At 38.2% G+C, this 24,798-nt stretch overlaps 1 protein-coding gene across 1 annotated transcript; it reads right to left on the reverse strand.

The window, feature by feature from the left end:
- Nucleotides 1-6,948: 6,948 nt before the first annotated feature.
- LOC140172415 (uncharacterized) lies at nt 6,949-20,608 on the reverse strand. The gene is given in 14 exon segments (XM_072195564.1): nt 6,949-7,100; nt 8,472-8,543; nt 9,195-9,314; nt 9,317-9,973; nt 10,124-10,132; nt 10,679-10,843; nt 10,846-11,074; nt 11,077-11,256; nt 11,540-11,807; nt 12,414-12,708; nt 16,802-16,831; nt 18,610-18,765; nt 19,093-19,146; nt 20,482-20,608. Coding segments are annotated over 14 exon segments (2,514 nt in total).
- Nucleotides 20,609-24,798: the final 4,190 nt, after the last annotated feature.

Here is a 24,798-nt window from a genome sequence, read left to right on the forward strand (position 1 = left end):
ACAGAAAAAAAGTATGAACATGTCTGTAGTTCCATCACAGTGTGCTAGGATCTGCAGCCACTTGCCTACTTTGGATTCAAGAGCATCCTCCCATTTTAATATTGAATACTAAATTCTCTGCTGTTTTGAAATATAGTTATCAAACCAGACATTTTCACATCAAGGCAATTGGGAACAGAAAAAAAGTATGAACGTGTCTGTAGTTCCACCACAGTGTGCTAGGATCTGTAGCCACTTGCCTACTTTGGATTCAAGAGCATCCTCCCATTTTAATATTGAATACTAAATTCTCTGCTGTTTTGAAATATAGTTATCAAACCAGACATTTTCACATCAAGGCAATTGGGAACAGAAAAAAAGTATGAACGTGTCTGTAGTTCCACCACAGTGTGCTAGGATCTGTAGCCACTTGCCTACTTTGGATTCAATAGCATCCTCCCATTTTAATATTGAATACTAAAGCAATTGGGAACAGAAAAAAAGTATGAACGTGTCTGTAGTTCCACCACAGTGTGCTAGGATCTGTAGCCACTTGCCTACTTTGGATTCAAGAGCATCCTCCCATTTTAATATTGAATACTAAAGCAATTGGGAACAGAAAAAAAGTATGAACGTCTCTGTAGTTCCACCACAGTGTGCTAGGATCTGTAGCCACTTGCCTACTTTGGATTCAAGAGCATCCTCCCATTTTAATATTGAATACTAAAGCAATTGGGAACAGAAAAAAAAAGTATGAACGCTCTCTGTAGTTCCACCACAGTGTGCTAGGATCTGTAGCCACTTGCCTACTTTGGATTCAAGAGCATCCTCCCATTTTAATATTGAATACTAAATTCTCTGCTGTTTTGAAATATAGTTATCAAACCAGACATTTTCACATCAAGGCAATTGGGAACAGAAAAAAAGTATGAACGCTCTGTGTAGTTCCACCACAGTGTGCTAGGATCTGTAGCCACTTGCCTACTTTGGATTCAAGAGCATCCTCCCATTTTAATATTGAATACTAAAGCAATTGGGAACAGAAAAAAAGTATGAACGTGTCTGTAGTTCCACCACAGTGTGCTAGGATCTGCAGCCACTTGCCTACTTTGGATTCAAGAGCATCCTCCCATTTTAATATTGAATACTAAATTCTCTGCTGTTTTGAAATATAGTTATCAAACCAGACATTTTCACATCAAGGCAATTGGGAAGAGAAAAAAAGTATGAACGTCTCTGTAGTTCCACCACAGTGTGCTAGGATCTGTAGCCACTTGCCTACTTTGGATTCAAGAGCATCCTCCCATTTTAATATTGAATACTAAATTCTCTGCTGTTTTGAAATATAGTTATCAAACCAGACATTTTCACATCAAGGCAATTGGGAAGAGAAAAAAGTATGAACGTCTCTGTAGTTCCACCACAGTGTGCTAGGATCTGTAGCCACTTGCCTACTTTGGATTCAAGAGCATCCTCCCATTTTAATATTGAATACTAAATTCTCTGCTGTTTTGAAATATAGTTATCAAACCAGACATTTTCACATCAAGGCAATTGGGAACAGAAAAAAAGTATGAACGTCTCTGTAGTTCCACCACAGTGTGCTAGGATCTGTAGCCACTTGCCTACTTTGGATTCAAGAGCATCCTCCCATTTTAATATTGAATACTAAATTCTCTGCTGGTTTGAAATATAGTTATCAAACCAGACATTTTCACATCAAGGCAATTGGGAACAGAAAACAAGTATGACCGTCTCTGTAGTTCCACCACAGTGTGCTAGGATCTGCAGCCACTTGCCTACTTTGGATTCAAGAGCCGATCCTCCCATTTTAATATTGAATACTAAATTCTCTACTGGTTTGAAATATAGTTATCAAACCAGACATTTTCACATCAAGGCAATTGGGAACAGAAAAAAAGTATGAACGTCTCTGTAGTTCCACCACAGTGTGCTAGGATCTGTAGCCACTTGCCTACTTCGGATTCAAGAGCATCCTAGCATGGTAGTACTGCGTGCTGGGAAAGCGGGTAGATCTCGGTGGAGGTCGTAACATAGAAAAATAAACATCAAGGCAATTGGGAACAGAAAAAAAAGTATGAACGCCTCTGTAGTTCCACCACAGTGTGCTAGGATCTGTAGCCACTTGCCTACTTTGGATTCAAGAGCATCCTCCCATTTTAATATTGAATACTAAAGCAATTGGGAACAGAAAAAAAAAGTATGAACGTGTCTGTAGTTCCACCACAGTGTGCTAGGATCTGTAGCCACTTGCCTACTTTGGATCCAAAAACATCGTTCTATTTTAATATTGAATACCACGATCCCTGCTGGTTTGAAATATAGTTATCAAACCAGACATTTTCACATCAAGGCAATTGGGAACAGAAAAAAAAAGTATGAACGCTCTGTAGTTCCACCACAGTGTGCTAGGATCTGCAGCCACTTGCCTACTTTGGATTCAAGAGCATCCTCCCATTTTAATATTGAATACTAAATTCTCTGCTGTTTTGAAATATAGTTATCAAACCAGACATTTTCACATCAAGGCAATTGGGAACAGAAAAAAAGTATGAACGTCTCTGTAGTTCCACCACAGTGTGCTAGGATCTGTAGCCACTTGCCTACTTTGGATTCAATAGCATCCTCCCATTTTAATATTGAATACTAAATTCTCTGCTGGTTTGAAATATAGTTATCAAACCAGACATTTTCACATCAAGGCAATTGGGAACAGAAAAAAAGTATGAACGTCTCTGTAGTTCCACCACAGTGTGCTAGGATCTGTAGCCACTTGCCTACTTTGGATTCAAGAGCATCCTCCCATTTTAATATTGAATACTAAATTCTCTGCTGGTTTGAAATATAGTTATCAAACCAGACATTTTCAAATCAAGGCAATTGGGAACAGAAAAAAAGTATGAACGTGTCTGTAGTTCCATCACAGTGTGCTAGGATCTGCAGCCACTTGCCTACTTTGGATTCAATAGCATCCTCCCATTTTAATATTGAATACTAAATTCTCTGCTGGTTTGAAATATAGTTATCAAACCAGACATTTTCACATCAAGCCAATTGGGAACAGAAAAAAAGTATGAACTTCTCTGTAGTTCCACCACAGTGTGCTAGGATCTGTAGCCACTTGCCTACTTTGGATTCAAGAGCATCCTCCCATTTTAATATTGAATACTAAATTCTCTGCTGTTTTGAAATATAGTTATCAAACCAGACATTTTCACATCAAGGCAATTGGGAACAGAAAAAAAAAGTATGAACGTCTCTGTAGTTCCACCACAGTGTGCTAGGATCTGTAGCCACTTGCCTACTTTGGATTCAAGAGCATCCTCCCATTTTAATATTGAATACTAAATTCTCTGCTGTTTTGAAATATAGTTATCAAACCAGACATTTTCACATCAAGGCAATTGGGAACAGAAAAAAAGTATGAACGTGTCTGTAGTTCCATCACAGTGTGCTAGGATCTGTAGCCACTTGCCTACTTTGGATTCAAGAGCATCCTCCCATTTTAATATTGAATACTAAATTCTCTGCTGTTTTGAAATATAGTTATCAAACCAGACATTTTCACATCAAGGCAATTGGGAACAGAAAAAAGTATGAACGTCTCTGTAGTTCCACCACAGTGTGCTAGGATCTGTAGCCACTTGCCTACTTTGGATTCAAGAGCATCCTCCCATTTTAATATTGAATACTAAATTCTCTGCTGTTTTGAAATATAGTTATCAAACCAGACATTTTCACATCAAGGCAATTGGGAAGAGAAAAAAAAAAGTATGAACGTGTCTGTAGTTCCACCACAGTGTGCTAGGATCTGTAGCCACTTGCCTACTTTAGATTCAAGAGCATCCTCCCATTTTAATATTGAATACTAAATTCTCTGCTGTTTTGAAATATAGTTATCAAACCAGACATTTTCACATCAAGGCAATTGGGAACAGAAAAAAAGTATGAACCTCACTGTAGTTCCATCACAGTGTGCTAGGATCTGTAGCCACTTGCCTACTTTGGATTCAAGAGCATCCTCCCATTTTAATATTGAATACTAAATTCTCTGCTGTTTTGAAATATAGTTATCAAACCAGACATTTTCACATCAAGGCAATTGGGAACAGAAAAAAAGTATGAACGTCTCTGTAGTTCCATCACAGTGTGCTAGGATCTGCAGCCACTTGCCTACTTTGGATTCAATAGCATCCTCCCATTTTAATATTGAATACTAAAGCAATTGGGAACAGAAAAAAAAAGTATGAACGTGTCTGTAGTTCCACCACAGTGTGCTAGGATCTGTAGCCACTTGCCTACTTTGGATTCAAGAGCATCCTCCCATTTTAATATTGAATACTAAAGCAATTGGGAACAGAAAAAAGTATGAACGTCTCTGTAGTTCCACCACAGTGTGCTAGGATCTGTAGCCACTTGCCTACTTTGGATTCAAGAGCATCCTCCCATTTTAATATTGAATACTAAATTCTCTGCTGTTTTGAAATATAGTTATCAAACCAGACATTTTCACATCAAGGCAATTGGGAACAGAAAAAAGTATGAACGTCTCTGTAGTTCCATCACAGTGTGCTAGGATCTGCAGCCACTTGCCTACTTTGGATTCAATAGCATCCTCCCATTTTAATATTGAATACTAAAGCAATTGGGAACAGAAAAAAAGTATGAACGTGTCTGTAGTTCCACCACAGTGTGCTAGGATCTGTAGCCACTTGCCTACTTTGGATTCAAGAGCATCCTCCCATTTTAATATTGAATACTAAAGCAATTGGGAACAGAAAAAAAAAGTATGAACGTCTCTGTAGTTCCACCACAGTGTGCTAGGATCTGTAGCCACTTGCCTACTTTGGATTCAAGAGCATCCTCCCATTTTAATATTGAATACTAAATTCTCTGCTGTTTTGAAATATAGTTATCAAACCAGACATTTTCACATCAAGGCAATTGGGAACAGAAAAAAAGTATGAACGCCTCTGTAGTTCCATCACAGTGTGCTAGGATCTGCAGCCACTTGCCTACTTTGGATTCAATAGCATCCTCCCATTTTAATATTGAATACTAAAGCAATTGGGAACAGAAAAAAAGTATGAACGTGTCTGTAGTTCCACCACAGTGTGCTAGGATCTGTAGCCACTTGCCTACTTTGGATTCAAGAGCATCCTCCCATTTTAATATTGAATACTAAAGCAATTGGGAACAGAAAAAAAGTATGAACGTGTCTGTAGTTCCACCACAGTGTGCTAGGATCTGCAGCCACTTGCCTACTTTGGATTCAAGAGCATCCTCCCATTTTAATATTGAATACTAAATTCTCTACTGGTTTGAAATATAGTTATCAAACCAGACATTTTCACATCAAGGCAATTGGGAACAGAAAAAAAGTATGAACGTCTCTGTAGTTCCATCACAGTGTGCTAGGATCTGTAGCCACTTGCCTACTTTGGATTCAAGAGCATCCTCCCATTTTAATATTGAATACTAAATTCTCTACTGGTTTGAAATATAGTTATCAAACCAGACATTTTCACATCAAGGCAATTGGGAACAGAAAAAAAGTATGAACGTGTCTGTAGTTCCACCACAGTGTGCTAGGATCTGTAGCCACTTGCCTACTTTGGATTCAAGAGCATCCTCCCATTTTAATATTGAATACTAAATTCTCTGCTGGTTTGAAATATAGTTATCAAACCAGACATTTTCACATCAAGGCAATTGGGAACAGAAAAACAGTATGAACGTGTCTGTAGTTCCACCACAGTGTGCTAGGATCTGTAGCCACTTGCCTACTTTGGATTCAAGAGCATCCTCCCATTTTAACATTGAATACTAAAATTCTCTATAATTCTCAAACCTTCATCACTTTCAGCCATTTTCCGCAAGTAGGGAGTGTGCTTCTCCCCAGTCAGCGCACAGTGAGAGCTGAATTGCCTTGCACCTTTCCTGTGGTTTACAAATGGCCCAGGCTGAATAAGGATATTCTTCATGATGATATCTTCTGAAAACTGGCATCCTTGCTTTCTGACTTCACCATCACCACTAATCTGCACCAGGATTTGGCGCTGTTAGTCCATTATCGTTTTGACAATTTTACAGGTATTCTAAGATATCTCATTTGTCCACTTATCCTCCCCTTTTTAAGGGTACGGAACCCTTGCTCCAGAATATGAAGTAAACATGCAATCTTTGGTGTCAAAAGTATGTGTCTTAAATATGCCTTGTCTTGAACCAAACCTGTAATTACACATGACCCTGTTGAGATCTGTTCCACCAGATTGATTTTCAGTCTTGTCTGGGTATCCCTGTTCTCTTTGAGGTATGTGCCTGCTTCCTCGTTGAACGTATATGTACGAGGCAACTGGTTGTACATGTGTACATGCATATATATATATATATATATCACAGAGTATAGGTCATTGATGTCATGTAGTGTCTTTGGAAACTTTACTCTCTTGGCTATGGCTTTCTTCTTGTCCTTTGATATTGTGACTTCCATGACTTGTCTTGGTTTCAGCATCTTTTTACCAACATACTTTTTATCTGGAAGAGGTGTTGAATTTTGCTCATAAAACTGCCTCACATTCATCTTAGTTGCAGCCGATACCTGATAGTAACAGCTTTGGTTTGGGGTAAAGGCCATATTGCCGGCCACACAAGTGTACTGCTTGCTCTGGTAAGAATGTCTTTGTCCATGTCAGGACAACAATGCCTATGGCAGATTCAGGTGCAGATTGGACTGTTGACTTCAATGATTTCCCAGTTGTCCATAGTACCATTGTGCCCTTGGTGCCATCAAGAAGTTGATTAAACAGGGACCTGTTGGAAGATGACCCTCTCGGAAGGCACATCTGGATGAACTTATTTCCTCATCTGGAGCGATTAACGTCCTCTGATGCCCAATCAAATGGGACACTAGCCCCTTCATTGTGAACTGTTCAATTAAGAGCTCTTCTAGATACTATCCTTGGGCTGTATTGCCACCTTGTGGGCTAGTGACTTAGCTGTGACCAGTTCCGCCAGGATAATTGCTCCGATATTCAAAGACACATCCCAATCCTCTTCTATCTTCACCTTAGTTGATCGTTCTGCAATTGAACTTCTGGCTGGGAGAACAGAAAAAAGTATGAACTTCTCTGTAGTTCCACCACAGTGGGCAAGGATCTGCAACCACTTGCCTAATTAGACTCAAAATCATCCTCTCATTTTAATATTGAATATTTAAGTCTCTGCTGGTTTGAAATATAATTCTCAAACCAGATATTTTTACACCAAGGCAATTAGGAAAATAATTTCAGAGAGGATTCAACATGGTAACAGAGGTAACAAAATTTTCATCTGAATTTGTGATGTAGAACAATACATAGAACAGACTTCCATTTCTTTCTTTTTGCCAATATCTCAAAGGTGTTTTGATTAAAACCAAGCTGACTCTGACTTTCTCTGCCCATCTTCTAAGAGATCTCTCACTTTTCAAAGCAAATATATTGTGGCAAAACTTATAAGCACTTGGATTTTGGTAGTTAAAAACTGAAAAGTTTATCAAAAGTTTATCTTTTGTGTATTGTCTACCCTTCAAACACTGCTTCCCGATTCTTAGCTGACTAGCAAAAAATTCTTTTAGAAAGAACTTTTATCCAAATATTTTAAGCATGTTTGATAATGTTCTTGACTCTGGTCAGACATGCATGTTTTTAAAGATGATCGGCCCATGGCACGGGTAGCTTACAATAATCTTCATTAACATAAGTAGCGATAACATAAATATCGCTACCTTTCATCTTGAACAATTTTGAAAGAACATTGGTTCTGTCCTTATATCCAGAAAACGTGACAACAATTGGCTTACTATTGTTTACTTGTGAACTTGGACCGTTGTTTTTGTCAGTGTCTAAATCCATCTGGTCCTTCATAACATTTCTCAACCATTTTCCAATCATAGAGTGCTGCTCCTGCACAGTCCTCCACATCATCAACAAGTTTGTCCCAGTCTTTTGTTACCTTTGGGAGTATTTTCTATCGCCAAATTTCTTATTAACGATGCATCTAACTGTCATTGTGTTCTTTATTTTTAACAACATTTGATTATTCTCCTTCTGCAGGGATATTGTCAACAGATAATAACTGCTCCATAGCACTGATAGTCTTTTGCAGTAAAGTTTCTGAATTTTCAGTTTCTATTTCATTAAGTCCAATACCACATGTTCTGATGTCAGTGCTGGCCAACATGGTGACACTTAAGTATTAACAATGTACATATTGATATCTACTTGGCTGTAGTCTTTATGCTGCCGGTGAAACAACATCCATTCATCTAGGATGTAATTCAACATATCCATGTTATATTCTCTTTGTTGGTCCTCAGAGAAACCTCTGCCATCAGTAGCTTTGTGATATCTACTTGGCTTTAGTCTTCATGCTGCCGGTGAAAGGGCATCCATTCATCTAGGATGTAGTTTAATATATCCATGTTATACTCTCTTCGTTGGTCCTCGAATAAACCTCTTCCATCTGTAGCCTTATGCCAGTTGTGTAGTAGTTTTGCAAATCTGTAACAAACAGAATTAAAAAAGACTATGAACAATTGTATATATCCACACCAGAAATAGTTCAGTCACTCACCTGAATTGCAATACAACAAGGGGTGAGAACCAGAAAGCTTTGCTTTGACTTTTCTTGATCTAAATTGTGAGGCACAGGCATCACTCTATGTATCTAAGCCAATTTCTTACTGAATGAGGGCATTTGTCATATACTACATTGTATTTCAAACATTCTCTCCTCAAATTTGGCAACCTTCTGGAAATCATGGCGCTTATAAAAACAATTGCCCCCTTTTTCCAACAGTTGTCTACATCTAAAAATTCTACATAAATTGAGTAGACAGCAACTGTGAGCTTATTTGAACTATATGCCATGGAAGTGGGTTGTTCACTAAAGACAACATCTAGATTTCACTGAGCAGTGAAGATGTGTCTACGAAGTTTGGGCATCATTTCCACAAATGTAGACATAGTCTCAGCTATGGTGTTTTTTTTGTTTGCCCTTCTCTTGTGATTTACAATTTATCCAAAGAGATTCTTCAGTGAGTGTTCTGTATTTAATACCTCCTAAAATATGTACATTTGCAGAAATCTAAGTCCCTTTTGGAACCACACTTCAATGCAATTTGTGAAAAAGGGCACTTGCATGACTTTCACGGTCCATTTTCCTAGCAATTACATGAAACTTTATTACCTTACTAACAGCTGATGCAATTTGCTTCTCAATTGCCTGTGTTCCATGAAACAGAGACTTTAAGTCACTATTTAGTGACTCATTGGGAAGCACGAATAAACATATAGTGGCCCAAGGTCTCTAACCACATCTGCTAAATGCACTATACTATGAACATTGATTCCCATAGTGTTTGCACCATACAATGTTGCAAAGAGGACACAATAATGATGAAGAAGGAATTCACACTTGTCAGTGTCGTCAGGTGATATAGATTGGGAATTCAATGTGTGAATTGCTTCAACAAGCAAAATATGGTGCTGAAAATAAATAGTGGGCAGAATTCCAAATAAAACAGGGACAGAATAATAAAAGAGCCAACTTCTGAATTCAGAGGCTTTCCAAAACTTCAATTTGGACAAACTAGTTGGGGCACCAGAAATAAAAGTTGGGGGTTTTATGGACAAGAGGCGTTCATTTAAAATTTTGATGGACTTGATAAGTGAGTATGGCTCTTGGTGAAATGAAGAATCTATCCAAAAATGTGTGAGCTTGCGGGTGACTCCTAATAAAATTTGGTGCATGTAGTCAAGGGCAGTACCCCTCGCTACATCAAACAAATATAGCATCCATGATGGTCCATTAACACCATTTACTCTGTTGCCATCCTCATACGCCTGTTCTGCATCACTGAGGAATCCTGCCCAAGTCCGTGCTGGCCCAGATGGGTTATCTTCCATATATGGATATACATGGGTGTGTCCTAGTCATTGATATATTTTCTATGTATTAACTTTGGCAGGAAATTTGAGTACAGACCGTTCCAAGTCCAGATCTAAGGCACGAGCTCTCAAAGCAGCCGCCAACTTACTTGGGTCCTGTTGGTTGAATAAAATATGGCTACAGCATGCGCCTTTACCCACTGCATTGCCACGTGAAGCACCTCTAAGGAACAACTGCCGAGGTACAAGCTTGTTAACTGCATTCATTATGTTGCGTTGATAGCCTGCAGAGTCGGACATCTTGTGGGAAGCTGACTTGTTGGCATGATATTTGGGATCAAGTATTGAACCTACTGCATGCATGAATGAGGGTAGCATTTGGCTCATTGCACTAAGGTGTTGTTGGCTGTATCTACCACGCAGTGTTCTTAACAGGCCTGTAGAAATGAAACCAAATGAGTTACATAAAGAAGGTAACATACATTTCAACTATTCGTATATATCTCTAGCAATCATTGTGTCCAATATGTTCAATGGAAGTCATCAGTCATGAATCTAATTGTGAGGCTGAAATGCTCATATTGGTTATTTTGCAAAATTAAATCATATTTTCCATGCAGTGAGAGTAAAATTAGGCACTTTGGTGCCCCAAAATATTGTAAGAAATCCGGGCGATTGAGAAAATGTGAAAATAGGTTTCAATCATTATAGTCTATCATTTCACATAAAATAAGAGATCAGTTGACTAGCCACTGTTTCCCCTGGTTGAAGACACCTACTGCATCCATACATACCATTAAATTGCACCATGTTTAAAACTTGGCTCTTTGCCGACATGTCACAAGTTCCACACAATAAGATACTTTGGACATTGATTATTCTTTTATCTGGCAACGATACCTCAATCCCTTCAGCAAGTTGTGGAATGGCTTGAAAAATGTACACATGCTGGGTTTATTTTCCCCAAACCACAATCCAGCTATAAGAATGTTCTCCTTCAAAACTTTCTTCTTATACGGCAGTTCATTTATAGCAAAATATAAAGGCCATAGGCTCATTGAAGAAGATTTGAATAGCGGTACACCATCGGTGTACCACATCATACTGATATTGTTTGGTGATGCCAGCAAACCTCCATTTTTAACATACATGTATTGTGATACAGTTTCCCATCATAAATGTCTTCAATATTATCTTGATTCAGCTTTACCCTGTTAAATCTATGCTGCAAATAGATTGATAAAGAATTTTTCTTTTGTGCAGAGCAAGTTTTTTGTATGTTATGAACCGATGTAGGAACTGATGCAGATGCAGACTCACCGGCCTTGAAATTGAAAAAATCTTAGCAATGAGAATCCATCTTCTTCATGTTCATTGTGCGCCAAGTATTTGGTGTAACTTTTTCCGCCAGAGGCAAGAGAAATTGCTCCCTGGGTTGCCAAGAAATCTTCTGCCGTGTTCCACAGGCGCTCATGACTATCCTCAGTGCCTGGCAGGTTGAAGTCTAAATCCCATGGATTGATTGACAAAGATTTTTTTCTTTTGTGCGGAGCAAGTTTTTTGTATGTTATGAACCGATGTAGGGACTAATGCAGTTGCAGACTCACCGGCAATGAGAATCCCATCTTCTTCTTGTTCATTGTGCGCCAAGTATTTGACGCAACTTTGAATTGGTTAAAGTCATCGCTTAGTTCATAGGTTCCTACTGCATGCAGAGCTTTGATTGCCTCTTGTGCTGGGCTAGGGCAATTTTTTTTTAAAAGTTGCTGACATTTACCCAACTGTCCCTTTTCCAGTTGCCCTCTTTTTGGAGAGACAGTAATATATTCTGGTGCAGCTGGAATGAATCCAGCAGCTTCAATTGACGTTGGTGGCCTACATTTATATCACGATTGAAGTTTCAAATGTTGAATACTTGTTTCAGTTGCTAAATGTGGCTACTAAACATGATAACTTGTGGATATATATATGCCTTAATTAAACTTGCTCATACACACTCTCCTCATATCATTCCAAAAGTCCAGTAAGAACCTCATAGGAATCCCACAATTGCTAAAACTTTTCCAAGTTACGTTTTAAATCACCGGAAGAATTAGTAAATTTTGAGATTGGGATAGACATTCCTGTAAATAGCGTAGTTGAGTCAGCTTCATTTTCAGCTTTACCTGGCATCTTGTACAGTTGTACTTAAAAGTGAATATGGCTGTACTCTATGCAACTTCAAGGCGAGCAATTTATGTCCAAACTGTAAATTGAGTACTCTACGCAAATTTACTTCAAACTGAGCAACTTCCATCTACACAAACACTAGTAATGGAAATGAAATATACATTGGTTTAAACATTCATGACATTCATTCTGCATTTGGACCTGATGGAGTTGTTCTACATTTGAACATACATGACATAAACAGATTTGTCAGTTTGAGTGTGAATAGTTGGTGACTCTGCCTTACTATTCCACAAGAGATGTTCTTCTCACCCTACATGTATCTCCCCCCTCCCCCCACTGGCCTGTACCATTTCCCAATCATAGAGTGCTGCTCCTGCATACTCCTGCAAATTAAGCACCACATGCTTGTCACAGTACAAGTCATTAACTGTTTTCATGCAGTCTTCCACATCATCACCAAGTTTGTCATCCCGGTATTTTGTTACCTTCAGGAGTGTTTTCTCTTGCCATTCTTCTAGCAGTTTGACAAATTTCTTATTAACCATGCATCTATCCGTCATTGTGTTCTTTATTTTCAACAACATTTGGTTAACCATTCCTTCTTCTGCAGGGATATTGTCAACAGATAGTAATTGCTCCATAGCACTGATAGTCTCTTGCAGTAAAGTTTCTGAATTTTCAGTTTCTACTTCATTAAGTCCAATACCATTTTTGAGATATTCAAGCAAAATATCCTGCTTGAAATTAGCTTTAAAATGATGTATATCACGTCTATAGACATTTAAGTAGTGAAAAAATCAATAAAACAGTCAATAAATCCTTTGTTTCCTATTGTTTATTGTCAAGTTTAATGGAGCATATCTCAATAGTGGCACTGGCGACATCCGGGCTCAGTTGTGCTGGATGGTCACATATGTTCTGTTGTCAATGCTGGCCAACATAGTGACATTTGGCATTGGCACATCCTTTTTTGATGTTCCATCGATCTGTCAGAGGGGTAACAGTTTTAAGAATCTTATTAAGCAAACTTTCAGTTGCCGCGCGTGATCCGACATTATGTTACGGATTGTACATAACACCTAGTGTCCAACATCATCTCCAGCATTAGATTCTTGGCATATGTCAGTGATATCCTGCAACGTTTCTTTAAGCATGCCCTGGCTGAAATTTGATACACTTTTGATACACCACTTTTGATACGTATGAAAAATGTATGAAATAACAAGTATTTGAATTGGAACCCTCATTTCATACACTTTTATGTATCAAAACTGTATCAAATTAACATTGCATACACATTTTATACATATCAAAAGTGTATCAAATGCCAAGATAATGTATCAAAAAAGTATCATATGAAATGTATCCTTTCATTTCATACATATTTGATACATAATTATATCAAAAGTGTATGAAATATGTAACTGTATCAAATCAGGGTTCCAATTTAAACTGTATCAAATTAGTGTTGAAATTTGTATCCTTTCATTTCATACACATTTCATACATAATTTATATAAAAAGTGTATGAAATATGTAACTGTATCAAATCAGGGTTCCAATTTAAACTGTATCAAATTAGTGTTGAAATTTGTATCCTTTCATTTCATACACATTTCATACATAATTTATATCAAAAGTGTATGAAATATGTAACTGTATCAAATCAGGGTTCCAATTTAAACTGTATCAAATTAGCGTTGAAATTTTTATCCTTTCATTTCATACATATTTCATACATAATTATATCAAAAGTGTATGAAATATGTAACTGTATCAAATCAGGGTTCCAATTTAAACTGTATCAAATTAGCGTTGAAATTTTTATCCTTTCATTTCATACACATTTCATACATAATTATATCAAAAGTGTATGAAATACGTAACTGTATCAAATCAGGGTTCCAATTTAAACTGTATCAAATTAGTGTTGAAATTTTTATCCTTTCATTTCATACACATTTCATACATAATTATATCAAAAGTGTATGAAATATGTAACTGTATCAAATCAGGGTTCCAATTTAAACTGTATCAAATTAGCGTTAAAATTTTTATCCTTTCATTTCATACATATTTCATACATAATATATCAAAAGTGTATGAAATATGTAACTGTATCAAATCAGGGTTCCAATTTAAACTGTATCAAATTAGCGTTGAAATTTTTATCCTTTCATTTCATACATATTTCATACATAATTATATCAAAAGTGTATGAAATATGTAACTGTATCAAATCAGGGTTCCAATTTAAACTGTATCAAATTAGCGTTGAAATTTTTATCCTTTCATTTCATACACATTTCATACATAATTATATCAAAAGTGTATGAAATATGTAACTGTATCAAATCAGCATTCCAATTTAAACTGCATCAAATTAGCGTTCAAATTTTATCCTTTCATTTCATACACATTTCATACATAATTATATCAAAAGTGTATCGAATATGTCACTGTATGAAATCAGCGTTCCAATTTAAACTGTATCAAATTAGCATTGAAATTTTGATCCTTTCATTTCATACACATTTCATACATAATTATATCAAAAGTGTATCGAATATGTCACTGTATGAAATCAGCGTTCCAATTTAAACTGTATCAAATTAGCATTGAAATTTTGATCTTTTCATTTCATACACATTTCATACATAATTATATCAAAAGTGTATCAAATATGTCACTGTATCAAATCAGCATTCCAATTCTAATGCTGGCCAGCGGGACCGCCCTATTTTTGATACATGCCATTTGATACACTTTTGATACAGTTTTTGATACAGGTTTTTTGATACACTTTTGATAGTTTTTTATACACTTTTGATAGTTTTTTGATACACTTTTGATCCAGTTTTTATACACTTTTGATAGAGTTTTTTATACACTTTTGATACAGTTTTTCAAATTTCAAAATTGGTCCAATCAAGCTCAAATTCAACAAGAATTATCCTTACATGATCTAAACATATTTGCAAACATTAATAACCCCAAAGCTCAAAGTGAAGGGGTTAAAGGTCAAATTTTGAAATTAGTCTAATCAAGCTCAAATTCAACACTGCCCTCTACTGCCAATGCTGACCTCTAGCACTTTCCCCCATCACGGAGCAGCACTTTCCCCTATCAATGTTCAAAATTACAACGCAATTTGACAAATGTGTGAGAAAGTATTGCAAAAAAGAAGCAAAACCCAACCAAAATGGAACATGCATACATCAGAGGGCCTGCTTGGAAAGCAGTGCTTGTCACTGAAGTTGTTACCCTCAATAAAGATACAAAAAGACTACCAATAACAAAAAGATTCAGCAGCGTTTTTTACTATACAGGCATGTGCTATATTCATGCTTAATACATATACATAGAGGCCCTATATATAATATATAGTAAGCTTACCTTATCAGAACAAAGTCAATAAAATATCCTCTTTAATCACAGTCCCTGATTACAACTACATTGTAACCTAATGTGCAGTCTACAAGCATGTTTGTATCTTCATCATGATAAATAAAACACCATAATTTGCTCTAAAATACAGTACATTTCCAAATGCAAATCCTGGTGTTAACTGCATGTATGCCACATGGGCAAATTTGAAAATGATGAGTCATTATCTAGACATGTGATCAGTTATTGATACAGTTTTGATACACTACAAAAGGTCAGTTTATGAAAGTCCAATTTAATACGCTTTTGATACACTGTAGGCAGCCAGAATTTGACTAAGTCCAATTTGATACACTTTTGATATACCTCTAGCCACCAAAATTGAACTAAGTTCAATTTGATACACTTTACATACACTAAAAACAGGCAAAGTCCAATTTGATACACTTTTGATATACATCTAGCACCAAAATGAACTAAGTTCATTTTGATACACTTTACATACACTAAAAAACTGCAAAGTCCAATTTGATACACTTTTGATACACCACAAGCATGGCCAAAATTAACTAAGTTCAAATTCGATACACTTTTGATACATTTTTGATACAGTTAGGTGGTATTTGATACAGTTTTGATACCCTATATTATTTTTCAGTTGATACATTTTCAATACACCCTTTGTATATCAAAACTGTATCAAATTGCCGTTTGATACAGTTTTAATACACTTTGATACACTTTTGATACACTTCTTGCTGTATAGAATTTCTGCCAGGGTGTATTTATTTGAATAATCTCATTAATCTGAGCGTGCGAAATATTGAAAATGTATCGGGCCTATAGACTAGGAGTCACTAGACAATACGTGTTTATAAATAACAATTTTAAATTTAAAATAATTTAATCCGGACAAATGCACCAAACCCGCCTTGTGCTAAGTCTAAGAAAACAAGGCTGCGTGCTTTCCGCCCTACAGCGCCACGTGTCACAGCTACATGAAGGAGCTATTACTGTGCGCATTCACCACACACGAATTATTCTGCTAGCTGCTCAATGCGAGCATTAACACGAGGTCTTGCGCAAGTGTCAGTTAGCTGTTGAATGACCGCCTACTCTTTAGCATGATAATGATGCTGCCTTGTCAATCAATGGCAATGCGAACACATGACGATAGAAAGTTTTAGTGAGACATGCATTGAGCGCGTTGATAAGTTTATGATTGATTTGTTAATTTTGTTTATGAAATTACGGAGGACGGAGGTGAGGAAAATAATAAATTAATATAAACAACTGAAAATGGAACATACCTGTAGTTGTAGCAGCATTAGGAGCAGAACCTTGAGATGAAGTTGGATGGACAACATCATAATGGTGACGGTCGAGGTGGCATCTCATGGTAGTTGTATTTCCCGTGTAGGGCATTTTCGTTTTACAAATTTTGCATACGGTTATCGCTTTATTTACAACCCCTCCCTCTCTCAGAAAACCACAATGATTCCACACATCACTTCGTTTAACACGTTTGGATTGAAACTCGGCGATTTCAAATTCAATTGTGGGATCTTCTGGAGGGGTCGACATGATGGCTCAGTTTGGAATTGGGCCGGGGAATTCATGAAATGGGAGACGGTAATTTCACTAATCTGGGTTAATCTAAGCATGTGTGCCATATCGTTTGTGTATCGATACTACCATTGAGTGTACAAACATGTCGGAAGTCTATGAATGTTTCGACTATCGATACATTCGACAGTCGATAACTGGCCTAGTTAGTCCTATAGAGACTTTATTATTTGACTAAATTTGTTTACTTACAAGTACCGTAGATCCACTGACGGAACCGACATCATACACTTTGTTAAATGGGTCAATGCCTTTTCTTTCACTAGTGTGAATTTATTTACAGCGATGGAGTATAAATTCAGCCTTAAGTTCTTAAATTGCTCTTCTGTTATAAGTCCAGTGTGATCCATTTGTCTTATGTCTCTCATGTTGTTACTCCTGACACATTTTTTTAATAACTGGAAGTGTTCCGATTTAACTTATATATCTGTCAATTTATGTCACAATAGTGAAATGATTTGAAATGTTCACTTCACTTCACTTCAATCTCTTGGAATAAAGTATAGAAATGACGTACAAGATAAAATACCTCCAAAAGCCTGTGTTATTGTTTTCTGGTTTTTTTGATAGCGGCACCAGTTTCCATTTCACAACATTTCTTGTGACCTTTCGATGTTGTATGCCTTTACTAAATTTGGTTTGAGAATATATTTTGTTCCCTCTTTACCATATAGGTAATAACATCGCTAACAATTTTCCTTATGAGTTGTAATCTTTTGTCATTATTCTTTATCAACCTTCTCACTTGGTGTAGTCACTGGGGCTTTTTCTACCTATTCATTTGATGAAATATTAGGATTCCCAGTCTGAGTCTACGTATCCCAGTCTGAGTCTACAAATGTACGCATGTCGATGGCTCCATCTGGACCCTGAAGATTTGCATTTTCTGTGAGAAATTTCACGACTTAAGTTCTAAAATCTGCAGCTGAAATATTTGGAAGGCCAAGTTGAAACAACTGATGAGAAACTGAGTGAAAAAAGCAGTTCCCATCATTGGGGATATCACCCACGAATTCCAATCCAAGTCTCTCACAGTTCTTCTTTGAAACTGTAGTGGATGACTCTGCAGTCTGGTGCACAGTCTGACTCAGTACTCTAGAAACGTCTGATGCTGATGAGTACTTTTGATGTTAGCCATTGTCTGTCATACCAGCAAACCTTTCCTGGAGCTCTTCAGCTAGGTTTTCTTCCTCAATGATAGTGCATTTGTCCATGATTGTGTCGGTATAGTTGAGGTCTTGCCCAGATACAAATGTGTACGGCTTCAGCTTCGCTGTAGCTTGCAATCTACAATTTAGTTCGTGTTGGACGTGGCAGCCAATATGACCACTTTGCTTTGGGACCATTGTCATCTTCTGCAATCTTCTGGAACTTGAAAATCATATCTTTGACGATGCTGTGGCCCTTTTCCACTAGCCCCTGTGTTTGTGGATGCCTAGGCCTTCTTTAAAAACTGTAGTGGATGACTCCACAGTCTGGTGCACAGTCTGACTCAGTACTCTAGAAACGTCTGATGCTGATGAGTACTTTTGATGTTGGCCATTGTCTGTCATACCAGCAAACCTTTCCTGGAGCTCTTCAGCTAAGTTTTCTTCTTCAATGATAGTGCATTTGTCCATAATTTCCTTGGCACCTTCACAGTCACCGCGTCACCAATGATGAATTTTTTTTAGCAACTTTTTTGCGTGTTGAGTGGTTTCTGATCATTCGTTCTCTAGCCAATCTGGTATTGTTAGACATTTCTGTCTAATGTCGACAAATCTCTGTGTACTTTCATATCATCTTTTTTCTTTATCAACCTTCTCACTTGGTGTTGTCACTGGGTATGTTGAATATGTTTCTCACCATACAGCAACACATTTCCCTGTCCAGCATGATTTTCAGGTTACGTAACTTTTTATTTTTACACTTTTGTTTTTGCGTGAATAAATGAAGGTGATGGAAGGAAAAAAAGGAAACTGACTGCATCTCTTACCATCTGTTGGTGGGTCTCTCTGCGGGGTTTGGTCAATATGTGAGGCCGTGGAGTCTGTAAACAACAATATATAAGAGACTTCACAGTCACAGCTTTACCAATGATGAATTTTTTTGAGCAACTTTTTTGCGTGTTGAGTGGTTTCTGATCAGTCGTTCTCTAGCCAATCTGGTATTGTTAGACATTTCTGTCTAATGTCGACAAATCTCTGTGTACTTCCAAATCGTCTTTTTTTCTTTATCAACCTTCTCACTTGGTGTTGTCACTGGGGCTTTTTCGACCTATTCATTTGATGAAATATTAGCATTCGCAGACTGAGTCTACTTATCCCATTCTGAGTCTACAAATGTACGCATGTCGATGGCTCCATCTGGACCCTGAAGATTTGAATTTTCTGTGAGAAATTTCACAACTTCATTTCTAAGATCTGCACCTGAAATATTTGGAAGTCCAGCAAATGATGAGAAACTGAGTGAAAAAAGCAGTTCCATCACTGGGGATATCACCCACAAATTTCAATCAAAGTCTCTCAAAGTTGTTCTTTAAAACTGTAGTGGATGACTCTACACTCTGGTGCACAGTAAGACACAGTACTCTGGAAACGTCTGATGCTGATGAGTACTTTTGATGTTGGCTATTGTCTGTCACGCTAGCAAACCTTTCCTGGAGCTCTTTAGCTAGGTTTTCTTCCTCAATGATAGTGCATTTGTCCATGATTGTATCGATATAGTTGAGGTCTTGCCCAAATACAAATGTATACGGCTTCAGCTTCGCTGTAGCTTGCAATCTACAATTTAGTTTGTGTTGCACACGTGGCAGCCAATATGACCACTTTGCTTTGGGACCATTGTCATCTTCTGCAGTCTTCTGGAACTTGAAAATCATATCTTTGGCGATGCTGTTGCCCTTTTCCACTAGCCCCTGTGTTTGTGGATGCCTAGGCCTTCTTTAATAACTGTAGTGGATGACTCCACAGTCTGGTGCACAGTCTGACACAGTACTCTAGAAACGTCTGATGCTGATGAGTACTTTTGATGTTGGCCATTGTCTGTCACGCCAGCAAACCTTTCCTGGAGCTCTTCAGCTAGGTTTTCTTCCTCAATGATAGTGCATTTTGTCCATGATTGTATCGATATAGTTGAGGTCTTGCCCAGATACAAATGTATACGTCTTCAGCTTTGCTGTAGCTTGCAATCTACAATTTAGTTTGTGTTGGACACATGACAGTCAATATGACCACTTTGCTTTGCGACCATTGTCATCTTCTGCAGTCTTCTGGAACTTGAAAATCATATCTTTGGTGATGCTGTTGCCCTTTTCCACTAGCCCCTGTGTTTGTGGATGGCTAGGCCTTCTTTAAAACTGTAGTGGATGACTCCACACTCTGACACAGTACTCTAGAAACGTCTGATGCTGATGAGTACTTTTGATGTTGGCCATTGTCTGTCATGCCAGCAAACCTTTCCTGGAGCTCTTCAGCTAGGTTTTCTTCCTCAATAATAGTGCATTTGTCCATGATTGTATCGATATAGTTGAGGTCTTGCCCAAATACAGCGGTGTACAACTTCAGCTTTGCTGTAGCTTGCAATCTACAATTTAGTTCGTGTTGGACACTTGGCAGTCAATATGACCACTTTGCTTTGGGACCATTGCCATCTTCTGCAGTCTTCTGGAACTTGAAAATCATATCTTTGACGATGCTGTTGCCCTTTTCCGTAGCCCCTGTGTTTGTGGATGCCTAGGCCTTCTTTAAAAACTGTAGTGGATGACTCCACAGTCTGGTGCACAGTCTGACACAGTACTCTGGAAACGTCTGTGATGTTGGCCATTGTCTGTCATGCCAGCAAACCTTTCCTAGAGCTCTTCAGCTAGGTTTTCTTCCTCAATGATAGTGCATTTGTCCATGATTGTATCGATATAGTTGAGGTCTTGGCCAAGTACGGCTGTGTACGGCTTCAGCTTTGTGTAGCTTACAATCTACAATTTAGTGCGTGTTGGGACCATTGTCATCTTCTGCAGTCTTCTGGAACTTGAAAATCATATCTTTGGCGATGCTGTTGCCCTTTTCCACTAGCCCCTGTGTTTGAGGATGTCTAGGCCTTCTTTAAAAACTGTAGTGGATGACTCCACAGTCTGGTGCACAGTCTGACACAGTACTCTTGAAACGTCTGATGCTGATGAGTACTTTTGATGTTGGCCGTTGTCTGTCACGCCAGCAAACCTTTCCTCCTGGAGCTCTTCAGCTAGGTTTTCTTCCTCATTTTGTCCATGATTGTATCGATATAGTTGAGGTCTTGCCCAGATACAAATGTATACGTCTTCAGCTTTGCTGTAGCTTGCAATCTACAATTTAGTTTGTGTTGGACACATGACAGTCAATATGACCACTTTGCTTTGGGACCATTGTCATCTTCTGCAGTCTTCTGGAACTTGAAAATCATATCTTTGGTGATGCTGTTGCCCTTTTCCACTAGCCCCTGTGTTTGTGGATGGCTAGGCCTTCTTTAAAAACTGTAGTGGATGACTCCACACTCTGACACAGTACTCTAGAAACGTCTGATGCTGATGAGTACTTTTGATGTTGGCCATTGTCTGTCACGCCAGCAAACCTTTCCTGGAGCTCTTCAGCTAGGTTTTCTTCCTCAATGATAGTGCATTTGTCCATGATTGTATCGATATAGTTGAGGTCTTGCCCAAATACAGCTGCTTTGTCTATTCCTTACCATTTTCTTCTTGAAATCTTCTTCAGTGTCGATCTTCTTGCATAACTCCTTCATCTCGTCCATGCTCCGTACTGGCAGATTGTTGAGCTGCTCCTCAATATTTCCTTGTTTATTGGTCAAGCTTTCCAGCAGGTGCGTATTCTGCTGCACCTGCTGCTTGATATCTAGTAACAGTCTGACAACCCCTGTCGATCAAGAGACAATATGATATAAAAAAGTGATTGTGCAAAATGCTGTACAGAGTCATTCAACATTTTTTTCCAACACCTAATGGGTGTCATGGTGTAGGAATTTTATCCTGAAATGTTAACATTAACAATGTTTCAGGTATGTATCTCATGGGAAGTGGAAATGTGACACTGTACTGATGGCCAAGTCCCAGCACCTTCCTGTCAAATTTTTGTCAGGTTTATATTACAATGTTATCCCAACCTCGCCACAGCGACCATCATTTTAAAGTTGGTAGGCTACGTTGGCCCAACGTTGGTATATCGATAGTAATCATAGGTTGGCACAACAACGTTGGCACGCCGATTTTCATTTTAGTATGGTGTCTCACCAGCGAGCTCACTCTCTTGTGCCACTGTGATGGCGATCTCAATCTAGCTGTGTATTTCTTTCCTGCACCAGTCTTCATGATCTTTCATTTTTGTGAACCGATGCTTACTTGTGCCAGCCATCCTCACCCTACCTAGCATGAGAACCATCCATGCTCACTACCAATACCGCATATCAATCCTAACCCTTCCTACCATCCAGAACATTCCTAGCACGATAACCATCCATGCCCCCCCCCCCAATCCTCCTCCCCTTTCCTGAAAATTGTTGCTTGCCAATGACAACATGTGTTGCTAATGTGGCCCTCCTAAGCCAGGCCTGTGCTAAAGACATGGGCCTGCCTTCTGGAGTATTTCTTCCTAAATTACTTCGTTTTACTTTTTTATTGGAAACTCCACAGCAAATGTTTCTTCTGACTCCTTCAAATGTGAAATCTGCTCTTCCAGTTGTGAGCACAACTTTGATGCTAATTTCCTCTGTTGCCTGTAGAAGGCAAATAAATACTTCTATCATTTACCGTCCTAAGATTTACATGTATTCACGTTCAATGCTAATATATACTTACCTACCAAAAAACAAATCAATTTTTTGGCACTTTTGTGCACTTTTTTCTAAATCTTGTTGAGCTTTTCTCTTGTTTCGATCTGCTCAAGGCATCTTTTTGGAAGTGCAATTATGTGGAGCTTCTTTCCATTTTTCCTTCCCCCATTTTTTCTTCTTTTTTGCTTTTCCTTTTTCTCATTTCCTCTTTCTTTTTATCTTTTCGATGTCTTTCTATATGAAGGTTGTTAATGTGTTGCTCACTTCAATCAGGTATGCATAGTCTTATTGATTGGCGTCCTTACTGGTGTCATCAACCATCGGCGTTGTGGATAACCAGAGACTCCAAGAAGACATCCTTATAGCCGACCTCTTTCCATCATCTCCCAAATGGAAGTGCAATTATGTGGAGCTTCTTTCCATTTTTCCTTCCCCCATTTTCTTTTTTTTTCTTCTTCTTTGCTTTTCCTTTTTCTCATTTCCCCTGTCTTTTCATCTTTTCGATGTCTTTCTATATGAAGGTTAATGTGTTGCTCACTTCAATCAGGTATGCAATGTTATAGCCTATAAGTAGTATTCATATTCAAGAGCATTAAAAATTGATCGTACTCATTGTATGCTCGCTGGCCTTCATTGATTAGGGGTCCTTACTGGTGTCATCAACCATTGGCGTTGTGGATAACCAGAGACTCCAAGAAGACATCCTTCTAGCTGACCTCTTTCCATCATCTCCCAAATGGCGCTGTTTTGCAGGATGCAGGAATCGTGGGTTGATCCCGGCCACCTGGAGACTATGTTCAAGATTCTGTAGTTTGAATCACAGATCAGCTGAACATTAATGCTGTGGTCACCATGCCGGTTTACATACACATGTTCATTTGGTCCATATGGGCAACTGTCAAGTGGTGGTGTAGAAGCACCCTGTGGCATAAAACCTCTGGGTGACGAAATCTGTGTGGTTGCATCAATGGAACGACTCCTGGATGTTGCGGGTCGAAGCTATGGTTCTAGTAAATCGATAACATGCATGATCCCCGTCGTGTGAAGAGATAATATTTATGCATTTTCTTATCATGGTATGTGTCAAGTGGATTAGTTCTGTCCCTGAATATTCTTTCCCTCCAATAAAGTCCTTGTGTTATTAATATAAAGTAGATGAGCCACCATTAAAAAGAAAAAATCCTCCAACTCAAAGCAAGATAACAAATTGTAAACAAAAGCTGAAAAATAAAATGGTGCAAAGTTTAACATGTGATATAATTAGCGATCAATTTACCTACCATTGTGATTACCCAACGACTACTTAAGTCATTGCAAACTATCCATAGCCATTTCACACTTTGTGTAGGGAAATCAATTTGTAACAGCAGTCGGTAAATAGTGACGGTTGTTTGATGGCATGTTCATCTCACTGATTACTAGACCCTCCCTCGGGTCCGTGGAGAACGACTGGTAATGTAGATTACATAGCATTAAAAATCAACCCAATACACGGACCCTCCCAGTCTGTAGGCAATTTGACTTCCAGCTCCCACAAACTGCTGGAAGTTCACTTTTACGGATTTGGAGTCACGCAATCTTTCTATATACCACGTCCATGTTTTCACTACATTAACGTTTGTGTAAGCGACTAAACAATGATATTGTATCCGACCAATCAACGCAGCTTGGCAGCGGGGATATTTGAAAAGGCTTCCCTAGCTAAATAATGTGCAAACATTTGCAAACCGCCTGCGATAATGTACATAATATGGACAATAGGCCTAAGTCCGAGTCGAGTGGTTGCCTTTTATTATTGCGCGTACCATGGGTCTATCAGGCCAGCGTGCCACTTGAGCTCAATACCTCTCAGTTGTTGACAAGTGTCCCATCCGATCTTGCGTCA

This window comes from Amphiura filiformis, chromosome 16, assembly GCF_039555335.1.
Source record: "Amphiura filiformis chromosome 16, Afil_fr2py, whole genome shotgun sequence".
Taxonomy (NCBI): domain Eukaryota; kingdom Metazoa; phylum Echinodermata; class Ophiuroidea; order Amphilepidida; family Amphiuridae; genus Amphiura; species Amphiura filiformis.